Source organism: Salmo salar, chromosome 03, assembly GCF_965601325.2.
Source record: "Salmo salar chromosome 03, fSalSal1, whole genome shotgun sequence".
Taxonomy (NCBI): Eukaryota; Metazoa; Chordata; class Actinopteri; order Salmoniformes; family Salmonidae; genus Salmo; species Salmo salar.
The window spans coordinates 49,034,749-49,049,504 of record NC_138293.1 but is presented as its reverse complement, the minus strand read 5'-3'; the positions used below and the strand labels follow the sequence as shown (position 1 = coordinate 49,049,504).

General features: G+C 43.6%; 1 protein-coding gene across 2 annotated transcripts in view; it reads left to right on the top strand.

The window, feature by feature from the left end:
• The window catches only part of LOC106600622 (sterile alpha motif domain-containing protein 10), a 230,348-nt gene extending 215,895 nt beyond the window's left edge, over positions 1-14,453 (top strand). For both annotated transcript variants that reach the window (XM_014192113.3, XM_014192112.2), the window contains exons 4-5: positions 9,972-10,112; positions 13,516-14,453. In XM_014192113.3, coding sequence (XP_014047588.2) covers positions 9,972-10,112; positions 13,516-13,538 — 164 coding nt within the window. In that variant the 3' untranslated portion in view covers positions 13,539-14,453. The remainder of the gene's footprint in view (positions 1-9,971; positions 10,113-13,515) is intronic.
• Positions 14,454-14,756: the final 303 nt, after the last annotated feature.

The window sequence follows — 14,756 nt, the reverse complement described above, 5'->3', positions numbered from 1 at the left end:
GGATGACTGTGTGCGGTTTTGGGAATGACTGTGTGTTTGGTTGTGTGGATGACTGTGTGTGGTTGTTTGGATGACTGTGTGTGGTTGTGTGGATGACTGTGTGTGGTTGTGTGGATGACTGTGCGGTTGTGTGGATGACTGTGTGCGGTTGTGTGGATGACTGTGTGCGGTTTTGTGGATGACTGTGTGTGGTTGTGTGGATGACTGTGTGTGGTTGTGTGGATGACTGTGTGTGCGGTTGTGTGGATGACTGTGTGCGGTTGTGTGGATGACTGTGTGTGGTTGTGTGGATGACTGTGTGTGGTTGTGTGGATGACTGTGTGTGGTTGTGTGGATGACTGTGCGGTTGTGTGGATGACTGTGTGCGGTTGTGTGGATGACTGTGTGCGGTTTTGTGGATGACTGTGTGTGGTTGTGTGGATGACTGTGTGTGGTTGTGTGGATGACTGTGTGTGCGGTTGTGTGGATGACTGTGTGCGGTTGTGTGGATGACTGTGTGTGTGGTTGTGTGGATGACTGTGTACGGTTGTGTGGATGACTGTGTGTGCGGTTGTGTGGATGACTGTGTGTGCGGTTGTGTGGTTGACTGTATGCGGTTGTGTGGATGACTGTGTGTGGTTGTGTGGATGAGAGTGTGTGGTTGTGTGGAAGACTGTGTGTGTGGGTGTGTGGATGACTGTGTGCGGTTGTGTGGATGACTGTGTGCGGTTGTGTGTATGACTGTGCGTGGTTGTGTGGATGACTGTGTGTGCGGTTGTGTGGATGACTGTGTGTGGTTGTGTGACTGTGACTGTGTGTGTGGTTGTGTGGATGACTGTGTGTGTGGTTGTGTGGATGACTGTGTGTGCGGTTGTGTGGATGACTGTGTGCGGTTGTGTGGATGACTGTGTGTCGTTGTGTGGATGACTGTGTGTGGTTGTTTGGATGACTGTGTGTGGTTGTTTGGATGACTGTGTGTGGTTGTGTGGATGACTGTGTGCGGTTGTGTGGATGACTGTGTGGTTGTGTGGATGACTGTGTGGTTGTGTGGATGACTGTTTGTGCGGTTGTGTGGATGACTGTGTGTACAGTTGTGTGGATGACTGTGTGTGCGGTTGTGTGGATGACTGTGTGTGGTTGTGTGGATCACTATGTGTGTGGTTGTGTGGATGACTATGTGTGTGGTTGTGTGGATGACTGTTTGTGGTTGTGTGGATGACTGTATGTGGTTGTGTGGATGAATGTGTGTGGTTGTGTGGATGACTGTGTGTGGTTGTGAGGATGACTGTGTGTGGTTGTGTGGATGACTGTGTGTGCGGTTGTGTGGTTGACTGTGTGTGGTTGTGTGGATGACTGTGTGTGGTTGTGTGGATGACTGTGTGTGGTTGTGTGGATGAATGTGTGTGCGGTTGTGTGACTGTGACTGTGTGTGTGGTTGTGTGGATGACTGTGTGTGTGGTTGTGTGGATGACTGTGTGTGTGGTTCTGTGGATGACTGTGTGTGGGTCTGTGGATGACTGTGTGTGGTTGTGTGGATGACTTTGTGCGGTTGTGTGGATGACTGTGTGTGTGGTTGTGTGGATGACTGTGTGTGGTTGTGTGGATGACTGTGTGTGGTTGTGTGTATGACTGTGTGTGGTTGTGTGGATGACTGTGTGTTGTTGTGTGACTGTGACTGTGTGTGCGGTTGTGTGGATGACTGTGTGTGCGGTTGTGCGGATGACTGTGTGTGTGGTTGTGTGGATGACTATGTGTGTGGTTGTGTGGATGACTATGTGTGTGGTTGTGTGGATGACTGTGTGTGCGGTTGTGTGGATGACTGTGTGTGCGGTTGTGTGGATGACTGTGTGTGCGGTTGTGTGACTGTGACTGTGTGTGCGGTTGTGTGACTGTGACTGTGTGTGGTTGTGTGACTGTGACTGTGTGTGGTTGTGTGGATGACTGTGTGTGGTTGTGTGGATTACTTTGTGTGGTTGTGTGGATGACTGTGTGCGGTTGTGTGTATGACTGTGTGTACGGTTGTGTGACTGTGACTGTGTGTGTGGTTGTGTGGATGAGAGTGTGTGGTTGTGTGGAAGACTGTGTGTGTGGGTGTGTGGATGACTGTGTGCGGTTGTGTGGATGACTGTGTGCGGTTGTGTGTATGACTGTGTGTGGTTGTGTGGATGACTGTGTGTGTTGTTTTGTGGATGACTGTGTGTGGTTGTGTGACTGTGACTGTGTGTGGTTGTGTAGATGACTGTGTGTGGTTGTGTGGATGACTGTGTGTGTGGTTGTGTGGATGACTGTGTGTGTGGTTGTGTGGATGACTGTGTGTGCTGTTGTGTGGATGACTGTGTGCGGTTGTGTGGATGACTGTGTGAGGTTGTGTGGATGACTGTATGTGGTTGTGTGGATGACTGTGTGCGGTTTTGGGAATGACTGTGTGTTTGGTTGTGTGGATGACTGTGTGTGGTTGTGTGGATGACTGTGTGTGGTTGTGTGGATGACTGTGTGTGGTTGTGTGTATGACTGTGCGGTTGTGTGGATGACTGTGTGCGGTTGTGTGGATGACTGTGTGCGGTTTTGTGGATGACTGTGTGTGGTTGTGTGGATGACTGTGTGTGGTTGTGTGGATGACTGTGTGTGCGGTTGTGTGGATGACTGTGTGCGGTTGTGTGGATGACTGTGTGTGTGGTTGTGTGGATGACTGTGTACGGTTGTGTGGATGACTGTGTGTGCGGTTGTGTGGATGACTGTGTGTGCGGTTGTGTGGTTGACTGTATGCGGTTGTGTGGATGACTGTGTGTGGTTGTGTGGATGACTGTGTGGTTGTGTGGATGACTGTGCGGTTGTGTGGATGACTGTGTGTGGTTGTGTGGATGACTGTGTGTGGTTGTGTGGATGACTGTGTGCGTTGTGTGGATGACTGTGTGTGGTTGTGTGGATGACTGTGTGTGGTTGTGTGGATGACTGTGTGTGTGGTTCTGTGGATGACTGTGTGTGTGGTTGTGTGGATGAATGTGTGTGGTTGTGTGGATGACTGTGTGTGTGGTTGTGTGGATGACTGTGTGTGTGGTTGTGTGGATGACTGTGTGTGTGGTTGTGTGGATGACTGTGTGTGTGGTTGTGTGGATGACTGTGTGTGTGGTTGTGTGGATGACTGTGTGTGGTTGTGTGGATGACTGTGTGTGGTTGTGTGGATTGACTGTGTGTGGTTGTGTGGATGACTGTGTGTGCGGTTGTGTGGATGACTGTGTGTGCGGTTGTGTGGATGACTGTGTGTGCGGGTGTGTGGATGACTGTGTGTGTGGTTGTGTGGATGACTGTGTGCGGTTGTGTGACTGTGACTATGTGTGTTGTTGTGTGGATGACTGTGTGTGTGGTTGTGTGGATGTCTGTGGGTGGTTGTGTGGATGACTGTCTGAGCGGTTGTGTGGATGACTGTGGGTGGTTGTGTGGATGACTGTGTGTGCGGTTGTGTGGATGACTGTGTGTGCGGTTGTGTGGATGACTGTGTGTGGTTGTGTGGATGACTGTGTGCGGTTGTGTGACTGTGACTGTATTTGTTGTTGTGTGGATGAGTGTGTGTGTGGTTGTGTGGATGACTGTGTGTGCTTGTGTGGATGACTGTGTGTGGTTGTGTGGATGACTGTGTGGCGGTTGTGTGGATGACTGTGTGTGCGGTTGTGTGGATGACTGTGTGTGGTTGTGTGTATGACTGTGTGTGGTTGTGTGGATGTCTTTGTGTGTGGTTGTGTGGATGACTTTGTGTGGTTGTGTGGATGACTGTGTGTGATTGTGTGGATGACTGTGTGTGGTTGTGTGGATGACTGTGTGTGGTTGTGTGGATGACTGTGTGTGTGTCTATGCTGGGTTTTTGCCCTGTGTCAATGTCCAGCGGTAAACGAAAATGGATCGATTGATTAGGAGAGCTAACAGTATGAGTAATGTGTCTAATTATCATGTAGACCTCACCCTGGGCTGCTACAGCTATGATGGATTCCCGCACTCTCTGAATGATTGAAGGACAATCCCCTACCGTTCCGAAGAGCGTGCCCACGCGTGTGTATAACGCATGTGTCATCTCTGGTCTCTGTGTTTCTGTGTATGTGTTTGTCATCCCCTCTCTCTCCCTGCGTAAAGCGGGATGCTTACTGTGGTTAATGGTATGTTAAATGTGTGTGGCCCTGGGAGTCCAGCACCTTGGTGCTCTAGTTGAGACATCCTCAGTAAATCATCTGGCTGAAAAAACCTCATTGAGCTTTCCTGGTCGCTGTCATTAATTCAACGACTCGTGGGTAAAGCAGAGAAAACGCAGTTAACGCTTAGCTATACATCAGCAGGAATAACAGCATACACACACAAACACACACACACACACACACACACACACACACACACACACACACACACACACACACACACACACACACACACACACACACACAAACACAAACACACACACACACACACACACACACACACACACACACACACACACACACACACACATACAGAGAGACAGAACATGCATCTGCACTCCATTACACACACAAAGTAAAAGCACTTCCTACATAACAAATGTCACGCAGTGTGCTTAGCAAGTACCACTTCCTCCTGATTCTGGTACTGAGGCTCAAACCCAGGACCTCTGCCATGCTAGCACACAAGACTGCCCTCCCAAAGCGTCTTGCCAGTCAGCACCACTGAAAGCTAGCTATTTGGCAGTGCAAGTGGGGACAATTCAGGCTGAGGAGTGAGTTTCACACATCCAGACAGCTCATTTTCGACTGCAGTCCCTTGGCAGGTTATTAAAAATAATGAAAATGTCAATACAGACAGACAATGAGCACATATAGAGCAACTAATGACAAGCAACACTTTTTATTTGGGATTTTATTAACCCCCTCTTCAGAGGACACATCTTGTTTGTTTTTTTTACAGCTTTTCTGCTACATATACATACATTTTACATATACATTTGACATACATGGTACTTTTATATACAGCAATCAAATAACAATAATACATTACCAAACATAAGTTATTTAATATCAACCCTCAGCCACTCTCAGCCCATCCCACCTATCACCATAGACCTCATTTGACTTCCATGTGCCATATATTTTTCAATTGTGTTTTTATAATTTATAATCGTTTAGTATCCACAGATCCCCAGATGTGAGCTAAAGATTAGAACCTTTCCTACCAGTATTATTATATTAGTTATGGACTGACTATGGCTTTCCAAATCGCCCATCACTACTATTTGTTAGGTTCATTTTAAGTGCATGTTGTGATTTTTTTAACCATTCCTGAACCTGTGACCAGAAACAAGCTACATAGGGGCAATACCAGATCAAATGATCCAGTGATTCTGTCTCTTCGCAGCAAAATCTACAGAGCTGAGATGGTTGTATGCCACATATATATAGCAATCTGTTGGTGGCAAGAATTTTGTATAATAATTTAAATAGAAAAACTAAGTGTTGTTTTTTACCAGTTCATAAACCATGTGCCATGGAATTGGTACATCGAAAATCTCTTCCCATGTATTTTGTAACCTGTATGGTGCAGCTGTCAAAAATGTTTTGTCCTGAAATGAAATGGGTATATTTTTCTATTTATGCCAGTTCCTTTCAGCCAATTTGCATCTTTAATATATGGCAGGCAAACAAGTTCCCTACCTTCTCCCTTTTCCACCTGCCTCCTCCATGTTTGTAGTAAAGCTGCAATCAGTTGGTTGTAAGTTTGGATTGAGCAGACATTCACATCTATTTTCGATAGCTGCGTATGTGACAAAACTACATCATTTATATTTGTAATATCATTAGTAAATATAATACAATAAAAATAAAAAAATACATAAAGAATGTTTTTTTTAATTAATCAGTATATTTGAGTTTAAACAGAACATTTGTTGTAAAATCTGTCTATCTTTTCTGGAGGATGAAACTGAATTGTAACAAACTCTGCATGACTTGTTTAAGAAAGAGGGATACTTTTAACAACATTTAATTTTGAATTAGACATAAATGAGAATGTTTAATCTGTTAATTGGCAAAAAGGATTTTTTTTAACAAAGGATGAGCCTTTCTTAATTATGTACTGGATAACCATTTTGGGTTTAAGTATAAATTATGTATGAGTGAAGCTTATAGTGAGAGGTTTAAAGCTTTAATATTTCATCATTTTAGACCCCAAACTCATATGTCTGGCTTAGCATTCCAAATAAAATGAAATATTTTGGGCTCCTATGATTTAAAAAAACGAGTCCTCTGGAGTAGGCAGCGCCATTAGTAAGTAAACTGTGATAGGACCAAAGTAGACAAGCATTTACCCCTTCGTAGTTGCAGAATCGTATCTATTTTTTCAAACTTTCTATTGAAATAGATTGTGGTAAGCTCATTTATATTTTTTGAGATGTGTCTTTTAACGATCCAATACGTACAGTAGCATGCAACAGCAATAACATAAAAAGCAATCAAACAAAAAGACAACATCTACACACCTCACAAGCTACAGACAACAAACAACGTGGAAAGCAGCTATAAACAGCTATAGATTGTGTTCACACACCTGATTGTCCTTTAGCCATGTCTTTGGGTTCTTTGTGAAAACGCGGAAGGTAGCGCAGTTACCTGTGTCTGAAGGCAGTGTGTAAGAGACATGGGAAGCTCTCGAAGAGAAAACTGTCTGACTGAAGATGCTTTTCCTTATTGGGAACTACAGTATCCATCACCTCTCATGGCAGACCTTGTGGATCTGCTGCAATGAATGTTCTGCTTGATGAAGGCACTAAGTGGAGGGGGAGCCAGGCCATATAGGATCTTGAAAACAAGACATGAGTCTGTGTATTTCACAAGACTTTCCCAGATCAGTAGCTAATGCTTTCTTTTTATTATTTTTTATTTATTTATTTTGGACCCCTTTTTCTCCCCAATTTCGTAGGTATCCAATTGGTAGTTACAGTCTTGTCTCATCGCTGCAACTCCCGTACGGACTCGGGAGAGGCAAATGTCGGGAGCCGTGCGTCTTCCGAAACACAACCCAACCAAGCCGCACTGCTACTTGACACAATGCCCACTTAACCCAGAATCTCTAGTGATGCAGTGGCTTAGACAACTGCGCAACTCGGAAGGCCAGCTCATGCTTTCTGAGTGTTGGCTATTGGACTTTTTAATCAAGCACCTTGAGAGCATGTTTGTAGAAAGACTGAATCGGTTTCAATATTGTACAGCAAGCTTGGGCCCAACAACAGGTAACTGCCAAAATAAAGGAAACCCCAACATAAAGTGTCTTATTAAGGCATTGGGCCACCACAGGCCAGAACAGCTTCAATGAACCGTGGCAAAGAATCTACAAGTGTCTGGAAATCTATTGGAAGGAGGCGACACCATTCTCCCGAGAGAAATCCCATTATTTGGAGCTTTGTTGATGGGGGTTGAGATCTGGTGACTGACACAGACACACCTGCCAGCTCTCACCTCAGAATTAAACGTTCATCATGTTTCTAAAATGTCAAATAAAGTTGTTCCAAATGTCAAGTTTCTAAGTGTTTGATGTTATGTTTAGGCATTACCTCCGAATGGTTAAGGTAAGGGATTAAGGTTATGGATAGGCTTAACCTGTTAGGGCTAGGGGGCAGTATTGACACAGCCGGATAAAAAACGTACCCGATTTAATCTGGTTACTACTCCTGCCCAGTAACTAGAATATGCATATAATTATTGGCTTTGGATAGAAAACACCCTAAAGTTTCTAAAACTGTTTGAATGGTGTCTGTGAGTATAACAGAACTCATATGGCAGGCCAAAACCTGAGAAGATTTCATGCAGGAAGTGGCCTGTCTGAGAAGTAGTGTTTCATCTTGGCTCTTTTTATTGAAGACTGAGGATCTTTGCAATAACGTGACACTTCCTACGGCTCCCATAGGCTCTCAGAGCCCGGGAAAAAGCTGAACGATATCGAGGCAGGCTCTGGCTGAAACACTTTATTGCTTTTGGCAAGTGGCCGCTCAGAGTACTATGGGCTTAGGCGCGTGCCCGAGTCAACCGAATGCTTTCTTTTCTTTTGTCTGTTTACCTAAAGGCAGATTCCCGGTCGGAATATTATCGCTTTTTTATGAGAAAAATGGCATAAAAATGGATTTTAAACAGCGGTTGACATGCTTCGAAGTACGGTAATGGAATATTTAGAATTTTTTTGTCACGAATTGCGCCATGCTCGCCACCCTTATTTACCCTTTCGGATAGTGTCTTGAACGCACGAACAAAACGCCCCTGTTTGGATATAACGATGGATTATTTTGGACCAAACCAACATTTGTTATTGAAGTAGAAGTCCTGGGAGTGCATTCTGACGAAGACAGCAAAGGTAATACAATTTTTCTTATAGTAAATCTGACTTTGATGAGTGCTAAACTTGCTGGGTGTCTAAATAGCTAGCCCTGTGATGCCGGGCTATCTACTGAGAATATTGCAAAATGTGCTTTCACCGAAAAGCTATTTTAAAATCGGACATATCGAGTGCATAGAGGAGTTCTGTATCTATAATTCTTAAAATAATTGTTATGCTTTTTGTGAACGTTTGTGAGTAATTAATAAATTCACCAGCAGTGTTCGGTGGGAATGCTAGTCACATGCTAGTCACATGCTAATGTAAAAAGCTGGTTTTTGATATAAATATGAACTTGATTGAACAAAACATGCATGTATTGTATAACATAATGTCCTAGGGTTGTACATTTAGCTGTGGTTTGGGTTTATGTGACATTATATGCTAGCTTGAAAAATGGGTGTCTGATTATTTCTGGCTGGGTACTCTGCTGACATAATCTAATGTTTTGTTTTCGTTGTAAAGCCTTTTTGAAATCGGACAGTGTGGTTAGATTAATGAGAGTCTTATCTTTAAAATGGTGTAAAATAGTCATATTTTTGAAAAATTTAAGGTTTTTGCATTTCTAAGGTATTTGAATAACGCGCCACGGGATTACACTGGCTGTTGAGTAGGTGGGACGCAAGCCCACCTAGCCCATAGACGTTAAAACTAAAAATGTCAAAAACAACTTTCTATTGCTGAATTCAAACATGAAACCTTTGGAATCAGAGGCAGATGCTTATGTCCATCTACCATGCCTTAGCAAAACCCGAAACCTACATAAAGGTAACAGCGCTCACTGTTGCCCCTAGTGGCCAGTGTCCACGTCGTCTCACAACGTCCTCAGACATGGATGGACGTCAAACACTAACTTGTATTACGGGTGAGCTGGCTGCACACTCTTTAAACCCCTTATGCTCCTTTGGGACCCCTCTTTCAAAGGCAATGAGATCCCTTGTTCTAGCTATGGTATCCAATGGGGTGCTCGGCCTTATGGGATGATCATTTCTTAATTAACTGAGAAGCTACACCTGTGTGGAAGCACCTGCTTTCAATATACTTTGTATCCCTTATTTGCGCCTTTATTTTGGCAGTTACCTGTAGTCAAGCAGTAGGGGAGAGTGGGGTAGGTTGAGACATTTTTTACATTCAGCACCACTCCATCAAGGGAAATATAGTATTCTTTCTAACAAAGATACATACATATATTTCAGGATGTTGTGTATCCCTGGAAATAATCAGAATTCATGTAAACATGACAGTTTTGAAAACATAGCTTGTCCAAAGAAAGTGGTCTCTTGGCACAACCAGGAGTACTGTAGCTTGAGCCGCGGGACAGGGTAAGTTGAGCCACCTACACATTTCCGTACTGCATGAAAAATGATCACTACCTTCCTAAAACCATGTCTTAATTAAGAGATAAGAGAGAGTGGAATCAATGATCCCCATGTGCTACACCTGTTCTAACATAGAGAGAGACTATCTCTCTTTCTTCCCTCCCCTCTCTCTCTCCAGGTCGTGCATTGCTGAGGTTGTTCTAACATAGTTTCTTTCTTTCTTTCTTCTTCTTTCTTTCTTTCTTTCTTTCTTTCTTTCTTTCTTTCTTTCTTTCCTTCCCTCTCTCCCTCCAGGTCGTGCATTGCTGAGGTTGAACGGGGAGAAGTTGGAGAGGATGGGCATTGTCCAGGAGACACTGAGACAGGAGGTTCTACAGCAGGTCCTTCAGCTACAAGTCAGAGAAGAGGTCCGCAACCTGCAACTGCTCAGCAGAGGTGAGGAGAGTGTGTGTGTCTGTGTGTGCGTGTGTGTGAGCATGCGTCTGTGCACGTGTGTGTGTGTGTAATGTGTTCCATAAACACACTTATCCAGACATCAATAGTCAGATACAGTCACTATGTGCTAACCTGAATTCAGCTGCTAATGACAGTCTGCTGGAGCTATAGAACACTGACAATGTTAAAACCTCTCATCATTAGACAGTACACTGAGTATACCAAGCATTAGGAACACCTTCCTAATATTGAGTTGCATCCCAATCTTGCCCTCAGAACAGCCTCAATTAGTCGGGGCATGGACTCTACAAGGTGTCAAAAGTGTCCCACAGGGATGCTGGCCCATGTCTTCCCACATTTGTGTCAAGTTGGCTGGGTGTCCTTTAGGTGGTGGACCATTCTTGATACACACGGGAAACTGTTGAGAATGAAAAACCCAGCAGAGTTGCAGTTCTTGACACAAACCGATGCGCCTGGCACCTACTACCATACCCTGTTCAAAGGCACTTCAATCTTTTGTCTTGCAAATTCACCCTCTGAATGGCACACATACACACTCATTAAAAATCCTTCTTTAACCTGTCTCCTCCCCTTCATCTACACTGATTGAAGTGGTTTTAACAAGTGACATCAATAAGGGAACCTAGTTTTCACCTGGATTCACCTGGTCAGTCTATGTCATGGAAAGGTGTGCTTAATGTTTTTTCTACACTCAGTGTACATAGTGAATGTCCGTGCCAGATCTGTCCAATGCCAGATATTCTACACAGAGGGAGGTTCTACTGAGCTATCATATGGAAATGTTTTAAGAAGGTCATGGATCATTTAGCTATTTGATTTTGAATTTTAGGACCCCTGTAGGTATAAAAACACTTACTGCTATAGCCCATAGACATGCATTGAATTACACATTCATAAATGGCAAAATAGACAGTAAAAAGTGTCTGTCCTATATCTAGGAGATATAAGAAAGATCAGGAAATATTTTCGTTTTTTGGACACATTTAACCCCCTTTTTTGTTGGCACAAAGCTACCTTAATACATACATTCATTTTTTTTTAACCGGTACCAGGTTACCTTCAGACGAGTCCCTGACACTTGTGGAGCAAAACAGAGAATATCTTCGTGTTCGTGAGAATCTCATCTTTCCTTAGAGTGTAACCGTTCGGATGCTACAGATGTTTTCATGAGAAGACCGATTTTGAGGACGTCTTATGGTCTTAGAAACACCGCTGTAGCTCGGCCACCTTTCACTGCAGATGTGGAAGGCCCACATAGGCTGATGTGGTGGATTGAGACGCAGCCCATGCAAAACAGATATATCTATCTTAAACTGACAAATTTTGATGGGGATTTTTTTATTATGTTACTTAGATTGACTCACAGGTGTGTCAATAGACTCTTAATTAATGAGAGAAAAAGAAGGGGAGAGAAGGCGCAAGAGAGGGAGACAGAGAGAGAGACATACAGGGGAAGAGATACAGGGGGAGAGAAGGAGCAAGACAGAAAGAGAGAGGGAGACAGAGAGAGAGATATACAGGGGAAGAGATACGGGAAAGACAGGGGGAGAGAAGGAGCAAGACAGAGAAAGAGAGAGAGAGACAGAGAGAGAGATATACAGGGGTAGAGATACAGGGAAAGAGTTCAACAGGCATTGACTCTGTCCTATCAGGCATTGACTCTGTCCTATCAGATAGCTAATTGAGTGGCCTCATAAAACACCTGATAACCAAGAGGGTGGTTAGGAGGAGAGGTGAGGGAGAGAGGTGGTGGAAGGATGTAGAGATGGGACGAAAAGAGGATTAGGGATGGAGGTGAAAACGGGGTTAAGGGGAAGTAGGTGAGGGAGGGGTGATAGTGAGTGTTGGGATGAGGACAGGATAAAGTGGAGGGAGGAAAGTTGAGTGTAGGAGGTTTAACAGAGGATTTCAGCCTGGCGACTCGTATCATACACTGTAATTTCAGATTCATCTGACAGAAATTAACATGATATTTAACATTGAATGCTCTGTTACTTAAAGAGAGGTTGTTTTTAAGGTACAATGACTTGACTGAATGGATCTAGCTTGGGGTTTGTTTACACTACTGAGACATGGCTCTTTCTCTCAACTTCTTTCTTGTTTTTAGATTTGACCTCTAGTGTTTTTTAAATGTATGCCATACTCTCAGTTCTGCTTCTCTCACCTTTTCTGTCTTTCTTCTTATTCTCTATTCTTTTAACTTATTTTTCTCTCCAGACCATTACCACCAAGTGTGCATGGGTAGGAGTTTGTTAACAAAAGCACTGAGTAAACATTGTGTGTTTGATTCAATGTTCATCCTCAGGCCTGCATCCCTCCCTGCTTCCTGCTCCAGCCTCTGGACTCTTACAGCAGCAGCAGAGTAATCTTTCTGTGGGAGGCTCAGAAAAAAAAAAAAAGAACATGACATTTTTCCTCAAACACACATTTTCTCCGGAACCCCTTCGTTCGCCTCTCCGCTTTCTCTCTTCTCCCTAGTCTCTGATGTGTTTATATCTGAGAGAAAGCACCTCTTTACCTGAACAATCTCAGGCCACCCCCTCAATCCCGTCTGCCTTTCTGTCTCTACCTGCTAACCCAGTCTCTCCCTGTGTCTCTGTCTCAGGGTGTGTTTCATTCCAATGCCATGTTAGATTTGGCCATGTCTTAGAGACAGGTGGGTGTTATTCTCTCCATATCAGGGGAGAGATAACTCAAATGTCAAATGTCTCCTTTTTTGTTTTTTATTCCTCCGATAGAAAATATAGTCTTCCGAGCGTCATTTGTTGTCAGTTGAGGCAGAGGCAAAAGTGTAGCTGTCACAGAAATCAACCGTTCATAGAGGTCAATGAGTTTGATATGAGAATGGTTTTAGGCACAGAGAGACTGTGAACCTGAGGTTACACTCTACAGACTCCTGCTTCTGTGAACCTGAGGTTACACTCTACGGACTCCTGTTTCTGTGAACCTGAGGTTCCACTCTACGGACTCCTGTTTCTGTGAACCTGAGGTTACACTCTACAGACTCCTGTTTCTCTGAACCTGAGGTTACACTCTACAGACTCCTGTTTCAGAAAGAATTCTAAATGCAACCAGGTTGTTGACAGAGTTTGAAGAGAGGTCATACGGAGGCAGGGGTTCTGGATGTGTGTGTGTGTGTGTGTGTGTGTGTGTGTGTGTGGTGTGTGTGTGTGTGTGTGTGTGTGTGTGTGTGTGTGTGTGTGTGTGTGTGTGTGTGTGTGTGTGTGTGTGTGTGTGTGTGTGTGTGTGTGTGTGTGTGTTGGAATTGGGTATCAGGGTGTGAAAGACACCCAGTGATGCCCATCTAACCCCAAACCCCACTGTTCCTTCTATCCATATCTAAATAATGAATTTGCCTCTCGATCTCTCTCCCTCCTGGCAGCCTCCTTTGGAAACCTTTCTTAGCTCATCCCTTTCTGGATCCCTTTTTCCTTCACTGAAACAATACGTCACCAGTAGCTATGGGAGGACCTGCTCGCTCCAGATATGTGACAGCAGAACTGGGCTGTAAAAGGAGAGAACTGAAGAGGGGAGAGAAGAGTCTATTTTCTACATGACAAACAGACTGAAGGAGGATTCCCATTCAACAAGGCCAAACTGGTTTAAACGAGGAGCGACAGAGTGAGAGAGAGAACTGGAGAGAGAGACAATGAACTGCTGAATAAAAGAGCACAGACTGTGACATAGAGAAAAGATGTATGAACTGACGTTGACATTGTAGACAAATCAATTTGCAAGTTATATTATTATAACTACATGAGATTCCCCCTTTCTGGGTTTCTTCTTTCATTGTGGGTGCAGGAAGGAGAATTATTACTCATCAATCAATGTAGTACGTTACAGTGGGTGGCTTATTCCAAGGTGGGTGGAGAGAAAATGGGACTATTGAATGTCAATGTCTCTGTATGATACTCATGTCACAACCCTGTTCACAATGTATCTTTTCCCCTCAGGATTTTCATTTTGGAATATCTATATAGTTTTGATAGATCTAATTCATACAGTATCAAGTACATCATTGCCTACATGAGCACCCTCTCCCTAAAATATATTCTCTTCCTTTCTTTTATAAAGTCATGACGATGTACAGAATGTCACCTCCCAGATCATCTCTTTGTACTGTCAATGAACCATGTCAATGACAAAGATATATATATATGTGAACGTTCTATTGTAATATAGGCTGTAGAGCTGAATATAATGTAGATCTATCTATACATTTAGCTTTTTATAAACAGAGGGAATTGAGAGAACATGCTATGATTTGGTGTAAATGTTTTTGCCATAGCTGTATTTGATAAAGCAATAATCGGAACAGGATGTAGCTGGCCAGAAGGACTGGTTATTTTCTAGCAGTATGGGTCAAATGCATACATCTCCAATGATGCAGTAATAGTATACTGTAGTTATAACTCTATTGTGTAAAAATAATATTTATCCTACATCTATTTTGTGTATTTCCCCTTAATATCAGGAGTGCAAAACATTAGTCCTTGAGGGCTCCTATCCTGCTGGTTTTACCCTTGCTCTCTCTCTCTGTCTCTGTCTCTCTCTCTCTCTCTCTCTCGTCTGTCTCTCTCTGTCTCTGTCTGTCTCTGTCTCTCTCTGTCTCTCTCTCTATCT